Source organism: Gavia stellata, chromosome 28, assembly GCF_030936135.1.
Source record: "Gavia stellata isolate bGavSte3 chromosome 28, bGavSte3.hap2, whole genome shotgun sequence".
In the NCBI taxonomy this organism is placed as follows: domain Eukaryota; kingdom Metazoa; phylum Chordata; class Aves; order Gaviiformes; family Gaviidae; genus Gavia; species Gavia stellata.
Genome location: NC_082621.1, coordinates 5,437,585 through 5,458,231, shown reverse-complemented (window position 1 = coordinate 5,458,231; position 20,647 = coordinate 5,437,585). Strand labels below are relative to the sequence as shown.

Below are 20,647 nucleotides of genomic sequence, written 5' to 3'. Positions count from 1 at the left end.
TGACACTTAATTGCTGCGTCAGTACTTTTCCACTTATTCCAAACTAGCTTTTTTTAGGAAGATGAGACATTATGCTTATTGTTTCCCCTACATGCACTAATGGTTCCTTGCTGTTAACTTATTGCTAGGCCTGTTTCATTCTAACATCTTAGTATTTTTGTTAGTTTACATGTGAAATGCATCACCCAGTCTGTGCTTGAGCTCATTTTATTTAATTGAGTTTTTTTTTGTTTTACTAACCTCACTGTTTTTTCAGTTTAATATTGGCTGCATGCTAGTTTATATATATATATACATATATAAAAAAAACCCAATCAAGTCTAGCCTGGATTTTGCTATGATTGTGTTTTGGTTTCTAGTGGTGGGGCAGTCTTGCACTTACAACTTACTCAGTATTGTAAAAGCCTGACACACAAACAAAATGACTAAACACATTGTAGATTTTCTTTACAAAAAAAATCTTAAGTGGTGCTGTCTAGGTGATGGATATGATTGTATAAATAGCTTGATTTTATGCTTTTTACTGTCAATTTTTATTGGTACACTTTATTTACTCCCACATTGCTTTTTTTTTTTTTTTTATTTTAAATGTGATGCACAAAAGTTGCCCAGCACACCATCAGAAAGTGACCGTCCCCGATACCCCGTCCCCCGGAAAAATTCTAGCCAGCAATTTTTGACATTTGTCTTTCCCTTTTACTGGGCATATATTGCCTTTTCAGTAGCATTTTTTGCATGCATATATATGTAGAAAATCTCTTGCTCATCACATGTTTAAATGTCAGCGGGAAGGGAAGAATATATTATTGGAATATTTTTGGTTTGTTTTCTCTGTTCTGTCTGTCAGGATAATATTGGACACCGCTTACTCCAGAAACATGGGTGGAAGCTGGGCCAGGGATTGGGAAAATCACTGCAGGGTAAGTCCAGTAGCTTGTGTCTGAAACATTCAACACCAGCTTCAGTCTTTAACAAAATTATTTCTGCTTTTTGTTCCTAGATTAGATTTTCTTTCCATTATTAATATATCCAAACATATGCACTGTTGAGTTTCATATTTAGCAATTTGCAAGTGGAAGCTGCTGCCTCACTTATTGGTACAGGTTAGACATGATGTGTGTGTGTTGTGTACGTGTAAGAGTCACCCTGTTCGGCCTTTGTGGAGGGAGGTTAATTAACTGCCTACTTACTAACAGATAGTTGTGCAGCTTCTAAAACTGTAATAATGATATTCTGCTGGCTGGATGCTTTGATATTAAAAGAATTAAAAATACAAGCTAGTTACGATGATCTGTGTGCATGATTCACAGTGGTGTCAGAAGCCATTAGAAGGCGAGTAAAAGGGCCCACTGAAGACTGAAAGTGGTGGCAGAGGTTCTCGTGGATGGGAGAGGCTCACTTCTAGTTTCTCCAGAGGGCTTTCACGGGTTTGACTTATTTCTGTTCCCCAGCAATCTCTTTGTCAGGGATTTAGCAAATGTCCCTGAGACACTGTATTGCTAGTTGAACCAATGCACCTAGTCCTCATGCTGTCTTGAGCCTAAATTCTTCCCGTGACACTAAATCCTGTGATTTAAATTGAGCCGATGCTGCCCAGTCCATGTGGGTGGCTTTAGCCATTCCCCGTAGTTCCTGTTCCGCAGAGGTCCTCGCCAGGGGAAAGCACCCAACCATGTTGTGTTGAGAAAAACTGAAGGTAGTGCTTCGTATCAGTTACCCCTTACGAACTGCCCGTGTATACGGTGTGTCCCTGTGATACTGGGAGCGAGGTGCTCAGTATTTACTGCAGGCACGAGACTGCATGCCCGGGCAGTTCTGTAGAAACCTCTTGAAGTGTTTGAAACTCGAGTGTGCCCTGAGTTCCTCCGAGTAACTTACTGGTGTTCCCATACCCTTAGTCTGAAGACCTGGGAGCTTTTAATTGGACTTCCATGCCCCTACAGTGAGCCCATTAGAGAGATAAGTATTTTTGTGCTGTGGAGGACTGTCGAGAGGTAACGAGTTCTCTGAACTCTGGGAATGCATGTTAATCTCTTAGACCAAGGCACTCTAACTTCTCAGAAAGGACTGCGTTGGTGGTTAATGCTTCTTGCTTCCTCTAACATGGTTTCATTTGAAATCCTCTGGTTAATGCATGGCACTCTTACAGTCCTCTCGTGTCCCGTGCTGGTGCCAAAGCTCAGGTCGTGGTTGCAGTTGTCACCTCTTGGGCTTCTGCTTTGGCATGGCGTTCACTGGATGTGTAACTTGGTCTGTTTTCTCTTTTGGGTGCCCTGTGTTGTTCTGTGCGTCACCAATGTGGAAACACGGAGACTTGAAAGAAGCTAAAGCCCTCTCCCAGCCCTGGCCGGATTCAAAAGCGCAGCCCCGAGGGGCCCCGTGCCGTGTGGTGTTGCAGGCACTGACGTGACGGAGTAGACAGCACGTGACTATATAGTCTTGAGTTTGGGGCAAGAGGGTGGTGTCACCATGTCCTGAGGACGAGAGAGCCAGGGCTGCCTGCGGGGTTGATCAGGCATTTGCATTTGGATACTTGTCCGCATTTAGATATTCCCACTCTGTATTTCGAAGCGTGGAATCTGTACTGTATCTCTTACCCACGTATTACTGACGCTCTGGTGATTTGAACTGTCTGGAAGCTACAGACAGATCGTGGGTATGGGCTGTGAGGGTTTTCCTGTGCCTCCTGCATTTGAATAGAAATGCAGGAGTAAAAATAGCCTGTCTAGTTTAACCCAGGTAGGTGCTGAAACCCTCCTAATGTTGGCTTTGCAGAGTGTGCAGGAATTGTATAGTGCCTTTCACCTTCCAGAAGGAAAGCAGTGCCTTGTCCATCAGACAGACAAACAGCCTCTCCGGCCGAGGTGCCGAGGATGTGGAGGAGTGCTGCTGCTCCAGTTACTCTTAGTTACGAGCGGCTAGAGCCTGTGCCTGTTGCCTGTGGCATTGATGATGATGATCATGTTGGGAGTGTTTAATTCATTATCCAGTGACCTTTTTACATGAATCTTAGTCCCAAAATCCAAATATAAACCGCCAGGAAGGAAACGTTTGCATCCAATTTTAATCTTATTCTAGGATTTTGAAGAGTAAAGTCACTTGATGTGCACTGAGAATGGAAGAGCAAAACAAAGAAGTTCCTCCCCTCTTCTATGCTCCCTTCTTGCTCGGAAAAGACCGGGAGAGATTTCTAAAGAGATGCAAGAATAGCAAATGCAGAGCATCTCTGTTAACTCTACTTGCTTCGTGCTGGGCTTGAGCCGAAAATCTTAACAGCCTACCATTAAGAGGTACAGCAGAAGCAGAACCACTTTAAGAACCACTAAAGTAATCTTTAGCTGTGGATATGGTATCTGACCTCCTGCATTTGGCTGCAGAAGGCCTTTGCAACAAACCCTCAAAAACCTAAATTTTGGTTTACGTATATGGAATTGATACGACATTTATCTTTTTTCCATGCAGTTGACTTTAAATTAAAAGGAAGTTGATGAGTTCAGTGTGCTTATTTTTGTTATGTAGCTTTTAATTCTAGATGTTCATCTGAACTGAGGCTCCCTCTTTAGTTTCAGTGAATCTAAAAGTTATGCTACATTATAATTGCCAGTCATAAATGCTTATTTCTTCTAGTAAGGCCGTTGTGATGTTGTTCAACAAGGACTTCACACAGCAGGACTGTACCGTTGTGATGGCTTCCTTCGCGTTAACTACCCACTGCTGATATAATCCAGCGGTGAGAGTGCTGAACTGTTTCTCTGGATGGTAGCTGGAAGAACCTATAATTCACACTTGCCAGTTGCCAGTGGTAGAAATCTGCTGTTGTAGCACAAAGGTACCCAGCAGATTGGCTCATTCTCTGCAAAATTTCAGAAGCAGAGTAGTTTTGTACCTAGCGGGGCTGCTGCCTTGTGGTGTAACTCTTGTTAACCGTCGTAGCTGGTGGAAGAGCTGAGCCGCTTGGATAAGAAAGCAAGTAATCCGTGTCCTGAATGACATAGCTGTCATCGGAGGAGCTGTTACTCTAACTGTAGCACATCTGCATCTTTTGTTTTATTTTAGATGCATATTGAGTGGAGTATCAGACAGGGCTAGTGCTGTCGTCTCTGACCATGCAAGTGCTAGAATACTGGTTCAGAGAGGCTCATAATGAATTCAGCAGTCATTCCTCTGCTCATTGCTTCTCCTGATGTTTTTCACATTTTTTTCCACAAACAACTTGTGTTATATTTGGAAATGATGCTTCAAGTTGCGAACAGCCAGTGAATATGAAAAAGCAGAAGAGGGGGTTGCCAGTTGAGAGGGAACTTTTTTAATTTGGAAAGTATGGCTTGGGAAGCCACTTTTCTGTAGAGACTGTCTGATGGTTGTGCTCTAACAAATGGGAAAGTGGTGATTGTAGACCGTTCTCTCTTTGGGGGGAACATGTGTAATAGATAATGTAGAAATCTGCGGTCTACTGAAAAAATAAAACTAGCAAAAGGCGTGGTTAAAAACACTGTCTGACCTTCATGTGAAGTCCTGTGCTAAATGAGACCGAGGATTGTGACTAAATCAGAGGACTTACATAAGAGTCAGAAGGGGAACAAGAGGGCTGAGTGAAATCTTGAATTCAAATACTCTAATGCTTTCTCTTGGAATAAGTATTTTGTATTAAGTTAGAGTATTATTATGAAAAGCATTGAGAGACTGACATGCAGAAGTGGCATAATTTTAATCATACGTTTGAAAATATTTTTATAAGCTTTTCACATTTTCCCTGTGTTTTCAATTTTTTGACAATTCTTGTTTAAAAAAAACCAAACATAATTGTGCTGAAAATTTCTGTTTTCTCTTTTGGACTTGTGTGTTTAATATGAGGTAATAGTACTCTAGAGGTATAGGTGCAAGACTAAAACCAGTAGTTTAATCTCATTTAATTAGACCAGGGAAAACTGAACAGAGTAGGTGAACGCTATCCTTAGGAAAGACAAAGGCTCTTCACTTGCTTTGCCAGAAAACACGGGAATATGTGACTTCATTTGATGTGCTCAGAAAGAGGATAACATGTAGGACACACAGTGAAATGACCTAGCGTTTCAGACTGGCTGGTATTTTAATGTGGCTCTCTTGAATCGGTCGTCTAGCTCATTTGAGGAGTCACAGCCAAAGAATTAGATGGCTCTCTGGGACGAGGGCAGGACCACAGCGTGTGTCCGGTGGGGAATATCCGTTAGAGCTGGACAGGGTAGACTTGATAATTGAAAGCAGACAGGCTTTAAGGGGTCGTTAATGCCCCCACCTCTGATACCGCTGGGCTAATTCACAGCCATTCCTCTGTTCTCATGGTCATCCTGCTGCTTCCTCTGTCGTAGCAGGGGCTGTGGAGGGCAGGAGGGTGGGCAGCCCTGAAGGGACGGTTTGCCGCACATCGAGGTGGTTTGGAGAGTGCAGACTGGTCAGTTGGGAAGGTTTGTCTAATGTTTACTGGTCGTATGGAAGGGGTTCTCAGGAAGGATTGACCAGCTTTGGTGGACAGGTAGAACTCGTACTTAGCTAGCTGTCCCGTGAGTGGGTACTGGGTAATAACTGTAATTATTCAACATGCTTTTCTAAATTTGCCTTTTTGAAGTCCTCTCTTACAGAAATGTGTTTGACTGCAGCCTTGACATTTCAAAAATTGCTCCAACACTTGTACAGAAAGCACTGAAGTTTCCCTATACCACCAGCGATCTCCCTTCACACGCAGTGTGTAGTGTGTAATTAATTTGATAAGTTTAAAAGCATTGATTTAATTCACATTCCCACGGTATTCCCAAGACTGGGATTATCCTGGTCTTTTATGGTATCTCTGAGAAGTGAATCAGAATCTAGTATTTTGCTATGGTAACAGACAACATTTTTTTTGGTCACAGCATAGCTACTCTTTGAGTATTTATGTTGTTGAATCAAATAGTTCAGGTAATAGGGAGTTTTCGTGTAGAACTGGAACTGAGCCTTGAAACTTTAGGTAAGCTTGCTCCTCGGTTGTCTGCAGGGGATTAAGGCAGCCCTTTCATCACTTGATTATTGCTGTGATGAGATGTTACTCGGTGTGAAACTAAGTTAAATTTCAAGGTGGGTGGCAACGCTTTGTGGGATACTGTTTTGTACTAGTCCTTGGGTCATCTCAGTTTTTCAGCAGACAGAAGCAGCAGCTGGCTGTTTAGAAAAGGGAGGTCCCTTTTGGGGCAGTTAGCTGAAGTAGCAATAGCTTTACCTGTAGGCTTTGGTCCAAAAGAAATGCCTTCTGTCCTTTGATTCCTAGTCCTGTTTAGTAATAACTTCCTTTTTGTTTGTTTATGTTTTTAGCAAAGCTTTGGCATGATTTCAGCATGACTGTTCTGAAGGGCTGGCTGGCTCTTCCCAGAGAGCAGTAATACTAACGTAATGCTGCCGTGGAGGGGGCAGGCTGCCCGCAGTCCGAGCCATGTTCAGTGTCATGGGGGCTCTCGGCAGTGCCATGGAAAGCTGTGAACCCCCTCCTGCATGCTTGTTCTCTTCCACTCAGGCTAAAAACAATAAACCCTTTACAAATTGTCAGGACAGTGCTGTTCTTGTTGCTCAAGGTGGGCTGCAAACTCATGGTATAAATTGTACTGGTGACACGCAAACGGCAGCAGTTACAAGTGTGCATAACAGAACTTTGATTTTATTTTTACCCTTTCATGAGCATATAAATTAACTAACAAGGTAGCAAAGGTATATCAAATTTGCTGGAAAATGCTAGAATTCAGTTCCTCCATCTAACTGTATTTTTGTTGCATGGTTTTCAATTAAAAAGCGCAAGTGGATTTCTGCTCTGACTTGCAAATTCTGTGATGATAAATATAGTCATCACTCCCCCCCATCAGTTATACTACGATGCAGTTCTTATTTGGCACGTTCTTCACTAAATCTGTTCAGACAAGCTCCTCTTGTTTTCCCTCTTGGTATAAAGGATGAGTAGAGCGAGAGAACAGAACCGTCTGAAAGAAATGCTAGAGGATGCGCGGAGCGGAGGAGAGCCTGCAGGTGAAGAAGTGATCCTGTGGCTAAGGCAGGAAATATCCATTCTCTGGCAGCCTCTGTGATAATTCTCATTTCTGAGATCAAGCTCAGTCAGAGTCATTATTCCAAGGCCGTGTCAGGTGGCCGTGGGTGATGCACACTATGGTTTCTGGATGCCAGTTTCATTAAGACCTGTGGGGAGTAATAAGCGGAGCTTTGACCACTTGAGCAACTGAGATCAGTTGCAAATATGATCGCTTGGCAGCTGCAGCTTGGAGAAATAAGCTCAGGGTTTGAATTCCAGAGGTCTTGAATCCTGGCTCTGTCACCAGTTCGCCAAATGTGGCTTATGGCTGATGTATTAATATAGCTTTCCATTTGTTGAATCCTCTGATCTCACGAACGCGGACAGAGTAGATGTTTGTCAGGCCTTGAGAACATGGAACAATGAGCATCTGAGACAAACACCACGAGGAAATGAGGAATGTTGTATTTCTTTCTGGCTTTTGAGGCTTTGTAATAAATACAAGAAAATATGGAAGAGAAAGATAAAAATTATTAACAGTGCCTTTATTCAGTGTGCATGGAATGATTTGGCAGGCTTACCCAAGAAATAGATGTGAACACAATCTTATCATCTTGTATCTTAACATGTCCTCACGGGAACCTGGATTCTGGCATAGACTGACATTTCCACCCTTGTGTTTGCATCATAAATCATTGCAATAGTTTTAAGACTAATGTTTTCATGTGAAGCTAGCTTTGAAAGCCTGCTGTCATCACACCGATCTTCATTACCATGTCGAAAACCACAAGACTGCAGACCTAAAGGAAGGTTGACTTAATGCCTCGGTCTCCTTTGGGGGAAGCATTTGCCCCCTTGTTTGCTTTCGAATGTGCGAGATCCTTCCTTCGATTACGGGTGATAAGTTTATGGGTTACTTGAGTGTGTGTAGTCAATGAAATCATTATTCTTTCAGTGACACGTGTTTATTGTGGCAGAGATGGCCTTCTCTTGGCTTAGTGTTAGGCTTTATTGCCCTTTGTGTTCGTCTGATGTTAAAGCAGTTTTATTAAACTGTGAAAGATGAGTGCCGGGGCCGTGAGTAGTCATGGCCATGCACAACCTGCCTCCATGTTGCAGTGTAGCCTTAAATCGGACAGGATTCCTCAGCCCTCTCCATTTACCGAGATGAAGTAAGACAGCAACTCTTATCTCTGATTTCTATTCTAGATCCAACAAGATTTATGTTCTTGCTCTAACATCTTCCATGCTGTTCTTTAATACCATTGATCATCATTTGGGTTAGGGATGTTTTTTGACCCAGACTCCGCTACGTGCCTTCCCTTGCAGGGAGCTCTGCTTCGTTTTCTGCAAGTGTCACCCCTGGCTTGTGTGTCAACAAAGTTTTGAGCTCCTGTTTCAATTTTTCCATGTGATTGGGGTGTTTGCAACTTGGCTTTCGCTTGTCATTTCTCTCCTGCTTAGTAAGGATTAAGTTTACAGTGCAGTTTTTGTGTACTTGGAAAACAGTTTCTCCTCACTGGGACTTGATGCTTGTTGCTGAGGATGATCCATGTTTCAGACTTCGTTTGAATCTTGTGATTGTGACCCCTTCCAGAAATCTGACATAAACAGGATGAGCTCGCAAATCTAATTCCCAAAGGAGACCAGGATAAAAGGTTGCTCTTGTTTGTTTGCTTCTTGCAGCATTCAGCATGAGCTTGATAACGTAGGGTCATTTTTAGCCAGTGAGAAGCACCACAGAACATGCCAGGGCTTCTTCACCAGTAAAAATTACTGAATTTCCTCATCTCTCCCCTTCTGATGTACTGAACGAGGAGTCTGAATTTTCAACGTGACAGCTGTTGGGCTGTTGAAACATGCCATAGACCCAGGAAGGTTTTGAGAGCCTGCAAAATCCTCATCTTTGAAAATGAACCTCATCCACAACCACAGCGACTCCTCCCTCTCTCACGCCTGCGTGGCGGCAGTGTCGGTGAGTGGCCATCGTGCCCTGGGTCTGTGATGCCTTTGCTGTGGCGTTGGTAGCTGACTCCAGGCACCTATTGACCTTTCGTAGCCCGCAGTGGGGTTTGTGCTGCAGGTGACTAAACAAACTGACCCGTATCCACCAGAGCAGATCCAGTGATGGGATCGTGAAACTCCCCAGTGCTGTCTTCATGCAGCCGTGTTTCTAATCTCTGCGGCAGTCCCTTTCCAAGAGCAATTAAAGCCTCCTAGAAGATTGTCTCTTACCGTGGTTTTGGTTTTGGCTGTAGCATAAAGATAGTGAGTAAGTAAAAATCCTCTGTGCTCAACAAGATCACGTCCCGTTGTTTGCATCCTCCTGAGATGCTTAGTTCATCAAATTCTCCTCTGGTGACGAGTGTGATATCAATCAGTCCTCTAGCATTATATCCCACAAAGCTTGTACCTGGGAGGAATTTCTATTAAGATGTCAACATAGTGAGCAGGATTAAGGCTGTTCTGTTACCTCTCTGGTGCTTACATGCTGTGCATAAGTGATACACTGAAATATATTTGACTGAATTACGTTAACACGTAGTTTTGGGGGTACGTCTTTTTTCAGTGGGAGCATCTTGTTCTTTCTTTAAACAGACCTTCAGAAACGTCTTGTATCTATTGCAGTGCACGATATTGCTGAAGGGAGGACTTCTTCTGAATCTGCAAATTGTCGCTGAAAACTGTTTTCTGTTTTGACTGTTTAAAAAAAAAAAAAAGATAAAACGTGCACTAGCGCTGACAACGCCAGCGTTTCTAGACGGGCTCAGATGGCAGGTCCATCTGGCGCAGCGTCCTGTTCGAAGAGCAGAGCAGCATCTACCCGCTGTGTCCAGAGCCAGAGCGCGCACCCCGCAGCTGGCAACCGTGGAACGATAATCCTCCGCGTGCAGCATGACTTGGTGTCGGATACTAAAGCCCTGAAGCATTAGTATTAACCCTTTCCCCAAGATTTATTAATTTATAGCACTGCTGGCAAAGTATTTGCTCATATCCAATAACTTTGTGCAATTAAAAAGGAGTAAATTTGGAGAAGCCTTGCCCAGCAAGGTGCTGCCTGCAGTCTGCCTCCTCCCTGCTGCTGGCAGATCTCTGGGCAGGAGGGGGGTGGCTGTCGGGGTGTATTTGGGGGTAAGCGATTTTTCACAAGCTGGGAGAAAGCTTTCCCCATTTCCTTGGGAAAAGGGAAACAAAAGAAGTATATCTGGTCAGTTTTGAAATCTCATTTAATTTCTGAATTAAGGAAATAATCACAAACTTAATTTACTTTAAGAGATTAGATTTTCTAAGGTGCAACTCCTGAGTAAGCTCTTTGTTGTTCCCATCCTGTTGGAAGTTTTTGCTTTGGTCCTCTCCACAGAGATTTTCCCCTTGCGTGGAAGCGTTCTATACAGTAACCCTCTCTGCTTTGGGCTTTGTAGCCTGTGTGATGTGACCAGTCTGTAAAGGAAAGAGTTTGTGACCTGGTTCAGAAAGAAAATACATTTTCTGGGGTGTAGGGGGACGGGGTACGGACACAGCTTTGTGTGTTCTGCATGATTTACCATAGGGGGGGTTAGTTGTTAATGTGCCAGTGCTTGCTACCCTGCATAGTGGCATGAAATGTGGGAATTCTTGCCCTTTCTTGAAAGCTCTGTATCTCCCTTCAAAGTATGTCGGGGTACCCAAAAAGGGTCAGCGGAAACCCTAAGCCTGGGAGTCCCGCAACGTCCGAGAACCATGTTTACAGGCTGGTAAAGATCCTGTTGTCATGCACAGTAGCTCTGGAATAAATTTTCTTGAGAAAGTTCTTTAAAAGGTGAACTTAAAGAGCTTAACTTTTTAAAAGTCCCATTTTCTCCTTTGGCTCTTCTCCATCTTCCGCCCAGCCTGCTTGGCAGGCAGCGGGGTGAGAGGTGGCCCTTTGGCAACACAGAGCCCCTTCCTTTCCCCCAGCTGTAGCGGCTTTCCTAGGACACGGAGCGAGGCTCCGCTGGCCCCGATGACCCACCGCCCAGCGCTTTGCCCGGCAGCGTGTCCTGCTGCCCCGGACGGAGCCGCGGTTTCGGTGCTGGGGATGGGCACTGCTGCCTGTAGCCGTGTTACGTGCCCAGAGTGCTCGGACTTGGCGCTTGTCGGCTGGATGTCACGCTGGGCGGCTGCGTGGCCGGCTGCCGTGGTATTTCATTCCTAATGAAATAACGGTTAAGTTTAAAACAAAGGCATCGCTTTTCGCATTGAATATTCTCCTCTTACCTGAAAAGAGAGCTCCTTTTGACCCAAAATATTTGTAATTAATTGATCTTGATTTGTTTCCTTTTTAAACTGCCTGCTTAAATGTGCCTCAGTGCCATCACCAGGAGCTCAACCTCTTCCAACACCCAAACCTTTCGGGTTGCCAGCGCAGCTCTGAAAACAAATAACTGCTCAAAATCTACCCGCTCCCTGATTGCACAGGGCAAAGCATGGTGATGGGGTGGAGGGGTGAGGAAGAAGCCTCGTATTATTATTTTTTTTTTTTAACCCATCCTACCTGCCTACTACAAACGGCCTATTTTCTGCCCCTGATGGTTTCTGCCTAACAAATGGTGTTTCTTTTTTACAGCGTTATGATCCTGGACTTGTTGTGGTGATGGTAAACTTAGCAGTGGTAATTTTTTATTTTCAGACTGAATTACTCCTTTTGTCATCAGTGCACCAATATGTTAGGCTTACTTTCTCTGTTGTAGCCATCATCCTTCTGCTTGGTCTTTCATTTTCCTTTCCTTTCCTTTCTTTATGCACACTTGTCTGATCCTTGTTCATTAAAGGGTATTGCTAAGAAGGGATGTTTCTGTTTGTGTTAGAACTGCCAAAATCAGTTTAAACATCAATTTCTAATACTGTCCAAACTTGATTTTTCCCCAACACGATGGGCACTAGCACTTGCTACTGCAATTTCCAAATAGATTTAAAAAAAAAAAACAAACCCAAAAAACTTTGACTGCCTTAGAAGGCAAAAGTACTGATGCATTGTTTGTACGCAGGGGTTTACCAGGGCAATGAGGCTGCATCGAAAGATCTCAATTGCTGGAGAAACAAAACAAAACAAAAACCCAAACCAAAACAAAAAGAAAAAAAAGCTTGGAAAAAAATTCATATAAATTGTTGGCACTTGCTGCCAGCCATTCCATTTGGGTTCGCCACTTACCAGTAAATCCCTGGCTGAGACGTTATGAAAGTGATATTGCACTTAGGAAGTCATTTTTATAACCTGTCTTTGATTTGGTCCTTTTGCTAAAAATTGCAGTCACTGCTTACTTTATTATACCATTGGGCGTAAGAGAAACATTTTCAAATGGAGAACACTTAAAATACCCAATCGAAAGCTCGATTCCAAATACTGTTTTGGATCAGCATGATAACTATTTTCGGACTTGGTAGATATATGCCTGTCAAATTTACGGGCGTATAAACAAAACCATAAAGCGATTAATTAAATGGACTTGTTTCTGAAAGAAAAACACATGCCTCTGTACTTCAGGAGTTAAAAAGACCAAGTCTGAGCAGAGTAGGTTCCCGCTGAGGACTCTGCCGAGTCTGAGATCCGCGGGCTGTCGCTTTTGCAGGAGCTGGAGAAAGCTGATATTGGAGAAGAGAGAAGTTGACGCCTGTACAGGTTTTCTGAGGCAGTTTTAAAGACTGTAGCCTTTTACACGTGTGGATGGCAATGGAATATTTTTGGCATGATTAAAACCTGTAGATCTTTTAGCCCAAAGGTATAATATATGTGTATGTGTGTATAACAAAACAGTTGTTTACACCAAACCAAGAGCAATAATAAGGGAAGTAAACATTCTGTTTTTTTACTCAAGGTATGCACCGGATAAGGTAAGTACTTTTTCAGTGGGCTTACATCACAACGAACAGCGCAAGTTGTGATGTAAAAATAAAAATAATAAGAATTAAAAAAAAAAAAAGCTGTGGTAGTAAAGTGCTTGTCTGCCCCATTTTGCTTTGTTTGGCTGGTTATGAGTGGATTAAAGATATGTTTAAAAAAAAAAAAAAATCTCCAGCATAGTTTGATTAGTTGAAAGTCAATTTTCTTCGCAACTAGTCCTTTTCACAGCTTACAGATGACACAGCGAGTGCTGGAGCATCTCTCCGCAGGGGCTGGGGAAGCAGGTGCTTGACCACCTGGCCTGGACCGGGCGGTCGCTTTGGATGAAAGGAGCTTGGCGTCTGTGCCACGCTTCTCGGTCAGCTTTCCTTACTCTTGGGAAAGGGCAAAAGTTGGCGGGAGGGAGGCTTCCACGTCTTCTACAGGAAAGTCCTAATCAATTATTAATGTGGTAGGGCAGTAAATGTATTTAATGGCTTTTTCACTTGCATCAGAAGATGAGTAAGTTTGGCCTGATGTGGAAGCATCGAGGGGAAGGTTCATTTCTCAAGTCCTCTTAACAGCCCTGCCCTAGGACTTGTCATGGTTGAACATTAACCACGAGCATATTTTACATGACCAGTTAATGTTCAGAAAAATACCATTTATCAGTACTCGGGGTGCATTGAACTGTAACCGGTTTGGAGCTGGGAAGCAGGTTTGGCTGTAAGCTGTGAGAATGGCTTGTGTTTGGTTCACTGTAGCTTTCTGGTCTCTGCACTCCAAGGCAAGATCTCTAACCACCCAAACCCAATGTGTAAAGCGAGCTGTGGCGACGGACCGGCCGCTGACCGCCTGTGTGTGTGTTCCTCTTACAGGGAGGACAGATCCCATCCCTATCGTCGTCAAGTACGATGTCATGGGCATGGGGCGGATGGAGATGGAGGTAAGCTCGCCCGGCTCCTGCCCTGCACCGTCACTCCTTCTGTGGCTCTTGGGGAGTTGATAGGGAAGAAATTTAAAAGTGAGAATTTGTGCTTCAAAGGTAAAGAAAAACTTGCTCTTAAATCAACACAGTAAGAAAAGGTAAAGAAAAACTTGCTCTTAAATCAACACAGTAAGAAAACACTTCTCAAAATACATGCTCTGTTTACCCATGGGTACCTGAGGTCTGGATGCTATCCGAAATTTCTGGGCTTTGCAATTTCACTTCCGCAAAGCTGAGGCCGCTGCCGGCCGTGGACAGGCCTGCTGGGAGCCTCCATCTCGGAAGGATTCATGAAGCGTTTTGCATGTGGGTTACGCTGTGGGATGACAAAACAGGGAAAGTGAAGTACAATATGCAAAAATTCTGTTTCAGACCTCATCTTTTTTAAATTACACGTTCTGGCAGTCTCAGTAGTGCAAAGTATTTATGGGACAAACTGTACCTCTTTTTTTTTTTAAAAAAAAAAAAAAAAGCTTGACTACGCCGAAGATGCCACTGAGCGGAGGCGTGTACTGGAGGTGGAGAAAGAAGACACCGAGGAGCTGAGGCAGAAATACAAGGTACTGAAATGGGGGCATTAACATCAAAGTTCCCGTGGGCTGAATGGGAGGGGATTTGTTCTGCTAGGACAGAGCTCTTCTCGTTAGGCTGTGGTAAAGGTAGTAGGAATGAAGTATTCTTGGTTTTTGTTGTTGTTGTTCAGATTCTTTATAATTTGACCAACTTCTGGAATTAACCTTGGTGTTTGTTTAGCTGCTTAAGAGCTACAGGGTAGCAGCAGGGCTCTCTGTCAGTGTGCTTTGCTCCTGTTCTGGAAAGAACAGTCCTAGGGTAAGCAGAACACTTCCTTCCCTAGACCCAGGGCTGCCAAATTTTTCTAGTGAACATGCCACGTTGTCAGCGCAAAATCTGCAGATGCAAATGTTAGATGGGCAGTTATCAGCTGGAAGTAGAGTAGATCTTCTGTTGTTGCTGAGCAAGCAGTAAGTAGTGTGTTACGATATTGTTGCATAAATCCTGCTTTCTTTGAAAAGGTAGGACATGGCTCCAGTTTTGAGAAATCGACGGGCTCTATCTCTTTGGGACAATTTCTCAGGCAGCATTAAAAAAAAATAAATTAAATTCTGTATTTCCACAGGGTTTACAAAACCTGTGGGGTTTGTTGTAAGCCAAAGACTGTTATCTTTTTAATGATAAAAATGGGGCATCGTGTTGGCATTGAGCGTGACATGATGTTGGAGCAGCATACTTGGATTAGTTGTAACTGAGTTCTCTGTGGAGACATGGTCTGTGCTAGCCCTTTAATCCACTTGTCCGCTTACCAGCCTGTAAAGTACATCAAGTCTGAGGAAAGGCTGCTTGTTTAATTGTCCTGAGATTTGAGAAGTACCGGGGTTGAAGAAGAGCCATTAGAATAAAGTGCCAGTTTTGCATAAATTTTAATTCTTCGAGGAATAACGGAAAAGTAGTTTCAATTCCATTAAAATTAAACATAACCATGACAAATCTAAAATTCCATTTCACCGGTTCAGCAGTTAATACTGCAAGGAGTTTATTCAGCTACAAAAATTTATAGCCTCCTTTCCCGAATTTTTTTTTTTTTCTTAAGTTGAGCCCTTGATGTGCTTGGTAAGTGAATTGCTGGTGTATTTGTTCATTTAAAAATAAAAGCCATTGTAATTACTTTTAAAGCTAATTATTAGTTTGGAGCTGAACGCTGTTAATGATCTCTTCTGGCACACTTTAAAGTACAAGTGTGCTCTTAAATGGGCTCACGCAGCTGGTGCTGAGCAGTTTCTCTACATCCAGGTGCACGTTATCCTTGAAGATGTTTCTCCTTTTTGCTGTTTTTAACCTCCTGCTGGGTGGCGTGCTGCTCACACGCTACAAAGGGGAGGTTTGGCCATGACGTTGGCCGTTCTTGGGCGGCGTGTGGCCGAAAGCCTGGATCCCTTCCTGCAGCAAACCCCCAGCTGCAATGCTGGGCATCTTCAGGCAGCAGCTGTCGAGTGGAAAGTATTTCTTCCTTTCAGAGTGGTTGGTAGCAGCTCTTGTGTGAGTTGCATGTAATGATGTTTTGTCTCAGGTCTGCAATGCGATTTATGGTAAAGTTCTTGGGTTTTGCAGTTGTCTTTTCAAAAGCAGTTGAACGTGCGTTGCTCTCAGACTGCTTTGTCTTCCTGCCATTATTCAGCACAGATTTTTTTTTTTTTTTTTGCAAGAGCTCTGTGAAGCAGCAGCAGTCTCTCCCAACTCGGATGTGTTTTTATTAGCATGCTTTATCGTTCGGCTCTTGCATTTCTGTATTAATCTGTGAAAATCTCTGCAAGCGTAATTTTTTTTCATTGCTCCACAGGAGTCCATTATGTAATTGCCAACTGTGGCCGCATCCTGATTAGCCATTCAGTGAGTCTCAAAGGAATTTCAGATAACTCTGCAACCAAGAAGCAAGCAAGAAATGTTCTTTAATTCCCTTCTTTTGTATAGATTCTGATCACTCAAATGGCTGTGTTTGCATTGCTTAGCCACAGGATGCTTTCTGAAAAAAACCGTACACATGGCGCAGGAAACTTGGTCAGGGTTTCAGAGGAACCGTCCATGTCATTGTTCTGTGGAGCTCATGCTGCTCTGTTTTCCTTTCTTGTCTTCCTGGGGACCTGCTTCAGGCTCCAACCTCTAAATACTTCTGTTGATTTTTCCCCCCCCCCCCCCCCCTGCTTTTTAACAAGGGCCTCTGGTAATAAAGGGAAGCAGGAACTTGAAATAGATATGGGGTTTTTTTTATTTAGAAGGTGAACAGTGCTTTAAATTGAAACAAACCTTTTAGCAGTAGAATTTTTCAGATTCCCCCCCCTTGGGTGTTGAAATTTTTTTACATGAATTTTGCGTTAGAGAAAACATGCTCAGCAATATTATTTTAATGTAATTTTGATGTGGTAACTGGGAGATAAACCACATTGCCTTGAACAAGATCTTAAATAGAAAGGAAAAAGCTTTCATAGTGTATCTCTTTCAAATGTTTGCTAGCTCCTCTTGCCTAATGCAAGGAGATTTCCCATAAGAAGTTTGTGTTGAAGACAGAAACTCTTAAAGTCTTAAATGTTTTTTCTCAAATGTTAGGCTATTTTTTTCTTGTGTAATTTCTCTTTATTCCAGTTGAAATGTATATGATAAATAGCTATATAGGGTGTGCTGATGTTAGTACAGTGTACTTTGTAATATAGCATTTGTAGCTTTTTTTTTAAGTATCCATCAGTGTAAGTGCTTCTGTCTTATTAAAGTCAACCTTCCCCAGCTTTCTGGTAGAGAGTGGCGATGTTTTATTAATTTTGCCGGTGGGATTGTAATTGAAAGGACCTGGCTAGAGGAGGAAGTTGCTTAGCCTGTGTCTCAGTGTCAGGTGCGTTTCCGAGCCCCCCCAGCTCTGCATTGCCTGTGGTTTTCTCCGGGGACAAGGGCTGGCGGAGCAGCACAGGCTCACTTCTAGGCACTGGAACTTCAAGCCTTTACAGCCCCTTGAGGGACTGGGATTTCCATGGAGTCCCAGAGCTTTTTGCCATTGCCAGTCCAAAAGCTGCTACTTCTCCTTGTAGCAAAAGAGGGGTGGACATGGGGCATGATCATTGCCAATTTAGACACCTCATCTCTGCTTGGAGTTTTGGTTTTGCACCTATACAAATGTTAAATTATATAAGGAAAAAAACCCAACCCTGTCTGCAACCTCTAAGGTGATCTCCCCCTGCCTCTTCTATTAAATGGCAACTACCTGTACCCACTCCCAGTGTAATCACTGTATTTGAGCTCAGCTTAACGGACAGCATTGGTCCTGGGAAGATTTCACTAACTGAAAAATGACACTGAAGTGAATTAGGCTCCACTGTTTCTGAACTGTGCTTTCCCAGCCTGGATCTGTGTTCCTCCCTATTGAATTGCAGACAAACGGAGATCAAGCAGACATCTGTTAGCGCTTAAAATGGAGGAAGCATCAGCATCTAAAGTTCCAAGATTCTGTTCCAAAAGCAGTGATCTTCCTTGGTTTGATGTGTATTTTGCACATCTTATGTGAGCAGGCAGCTGCCAGTTTGTTTATGTGTTAGCTCAAGGCTTTGAACCTCTCTCTTCATCACAGACTCTCCTCTTGGGGCCACAACTGCCCTCCTGCCATCAGCACTAGATTCTTTTTTTAAGCAGTTTCCTTTTACTGATACCTATGCTAATGACAAAACTACGGTCTCTGTTAGGAAACTGAGTCAAGGTTAGGTTGGTACTGTTGCAAAGTTATCTTTCGTACCTTTTAATTTGCAGAGACTGGTCAGCTTAATAAATACAGTCATCCGTGTACGCTAAGGTTTTCTTAAGGACTGTTTTTCCTTAAACGACTAGTTCCTCATCTTCCAGTTTGTTTTACAGGAAGTTTAACAGAAGCATTTTTTTGTTAACTTTGCAGGATTATGTTGATAAAGAAAAGGCAATTGCCAAGGCTTTGGAAGACCTCAGAGCAAACTTCTACTGTGAACTCTGTGACAAGCAGTATCAAAAGCATCAAGAGTTTGACAACCACATAAACTCTTACGATCATGCTCACAAGCAGGTAAACAAGTGTTGATAGCACAGTTCATCAATTTTATATTCATTGCAGCGGTCTTGTTTGTGGTTAATACTTTGAATTTCCCCAGTGTATCTGTTTGCCTTACAGCCCCAGGGATAGGTGTTTTATGTCACTGGTTAAGATTCTTAGGCCCACAATACATTTAAAAAAACCCCAAAACAACAAACAAAAAACCCAACTCACTGTTGGCATCAAGGAGCCCAGTTTTGAACGACCCGTGGGCAGGAACGGGCTACTGCTAAACTGGGAAGAGTACAGGTGGATACGGATGGCTCCTAGTTTGCAGCAGCTTTTAACATAGTACAATTTGGAGACTGACGATATGCCACGTGTGTGCGTTTTAATACTTCAGTCTGTGTTCTGTCAAGTTACTGAAAACAGACTAGGAAATAACGGGCTGTGTCAAAGGAATCGTAAAAAAGGAGCACTTTCCAAATTCCGCAACCCTCAGGAGAAGGTGTGTTCAGAATCTGTGTGGAACTGGCTTGGGTCCCAAGGCAGGGATGTACCGTAGTATCTACATGATAATTCATACTGCATGAAAGTTTATGCCTTAGCCTGATCTATTTGACCATTTGAAGCTGCTAAATGAGATGTAACTGCACAGCAGATAGCAGTGTTGTGCTCATCTAGAGATGAAATTGCTCAGAGGAGGATTTTTGATATTCCTAGTCATAAATTCTAACAATACAATCGTTAAAATGCTGATCACTTCTGGAGGGTGTGCTGTAGAGTACTAGATCTCACAAAATAGCAGTGAAGCAATGGCTTAAAAACAAGAATATGGCATTACAGATTACGATTTTTGTGTGTGTGTGTGTATTAAGTACAGGATATGATAGTTCAAATTAAATTCACTAAGGGAGTCTTAACAGGAAATCTCACGGCAGGGCAGTTTCTGTTTGAGTACCGTGAGGAATTGTGGTTTAACAGAATTAAGAGCAGAAATTCATTCATTTACTTGGTATTGGGAAGACGGGCTGCTTTGACTGAGCTGGCGGCACAGTCGTGATACCTGATAGCAGGTATCGCCTTTCATCGAAAGGTTTCCATCAGCTTGGTTGAAACTTGAGTGCAATGACATGCATCTATTTAGGAGGTGGAAGGACCTGTTTGTGTCACATTCTTACAGCCTGGTGATGCAGTATGATTATGTCAACTCCTGTTTAAAGCTCTTGGGTGATTGATAGGGGGACTGACAGGAGGTTGGCAAGGCTGAGAGTTTTTCTAGCATCTAAAGATGCTGTGGAAGATGAAACAAACCTGTGGAAAGCAACCACCCCTCATTGGTGTAAGAGGAGTCATCAGTAGGGGTGCAAGAAGAGTGACCTGGAAGAAAAATGTCTTGGGAACACACAGGGTGGCGTAATCTTCTCATCGGTGGAAAGAATTCGAGGGTTGCTTGGTACTGCTGATTATTTTTAAAGGAATTGATGTTCTTGGATGATTTGCATCCATTGCAGTAACTTCAGGCAGGCTTTGGAGAAAATGAACATTCAAACTCTCACTGCATCACCCAGCATTAATTTCTAGTTACACAGGGATTTAAAGAAGCAATCATGCTTTGCTTAAGGAAAAAAAATGCTTGACCGGCTTTATGTCGTGCTGAAATGTGTGTCACCCTGTTGGGTCAGTGTTCAGTAAGTTAACTGGAAACTACCTAGAAAGAAATAAGGTAAATTTGCATAAGTAACACTATCTCACTTCTGTTGTTCATTACTGCTCAAGATAGGCTCATTTCTAACAGTCTATTCTAAATTTTAAGGTGGTTTAAAAAAAAAATCAAACACTGTGCTTTTCATAATATGTTGCACAGTGATGTTTTATATTTTGCCTCTTTGGACAAAAAGGCAAGGTTACATAAAGGCTAACATATTTTTTTGAGGAAAAACATAAAGTTTTCTTAAAAGTAGGCTAATCAGGAGGCTTTCTTGGAAAGATGAGACATTACGGTATCCTAGATAATTACAGCAAACTGGCTGGGTATACATTATCTGCAATGTTTTTGTCTTCTCAGCGGTAATTCTTGAGGAGACGGTGCTTTGGTTTTGCCTTTTTCTTAGCTTGTTGAACAGATTTCCGCAGGATCATTTTTGCTTTTAAGTATTTTTAGTTACACATACCCACGACATTGAAGTGTGTGCTTATTCCTTCTGTGGCTCAGTGAGCATTAGGCTGCCCCTG

General features: G+C 42.8%; 1 protein-coding gene across 1 annotated transcript in view; it reads left to right on the top strand.

The window, feature by feature from the left end:
* The first annotated feature begins 847 nt into the window (after positions 1 to 847).
* GPATCH8 (G-patch domain containing 8) overlaps positions 848 to 20,647 on the top strand; it is a 32,531-nt gene continuing 12,731 nt past the window's right edge. The window contains exons 1-4 of the mRNA XM_009816061.2: positions 848 to 920; positions 13,745 to 13,812; positions 14,328 to 14,414; positions 18,302 to 18,445. Coding sequence (XP_009814363.2) covers positions 13,786 to 13,812; positions 14,328 to 14,414; positions 18,302 to 18,445 — 258 coding nt within the window. The 5' untranslated portion in view covers positions 848 to 920; positions 13,745 to 13,785. The remainder of the gene's footprint in view (positions 921 to 13,744; positions 13,813 to 14,327; positions 14,415 to 18,301; positions 18,446 to 20,647) is intronic.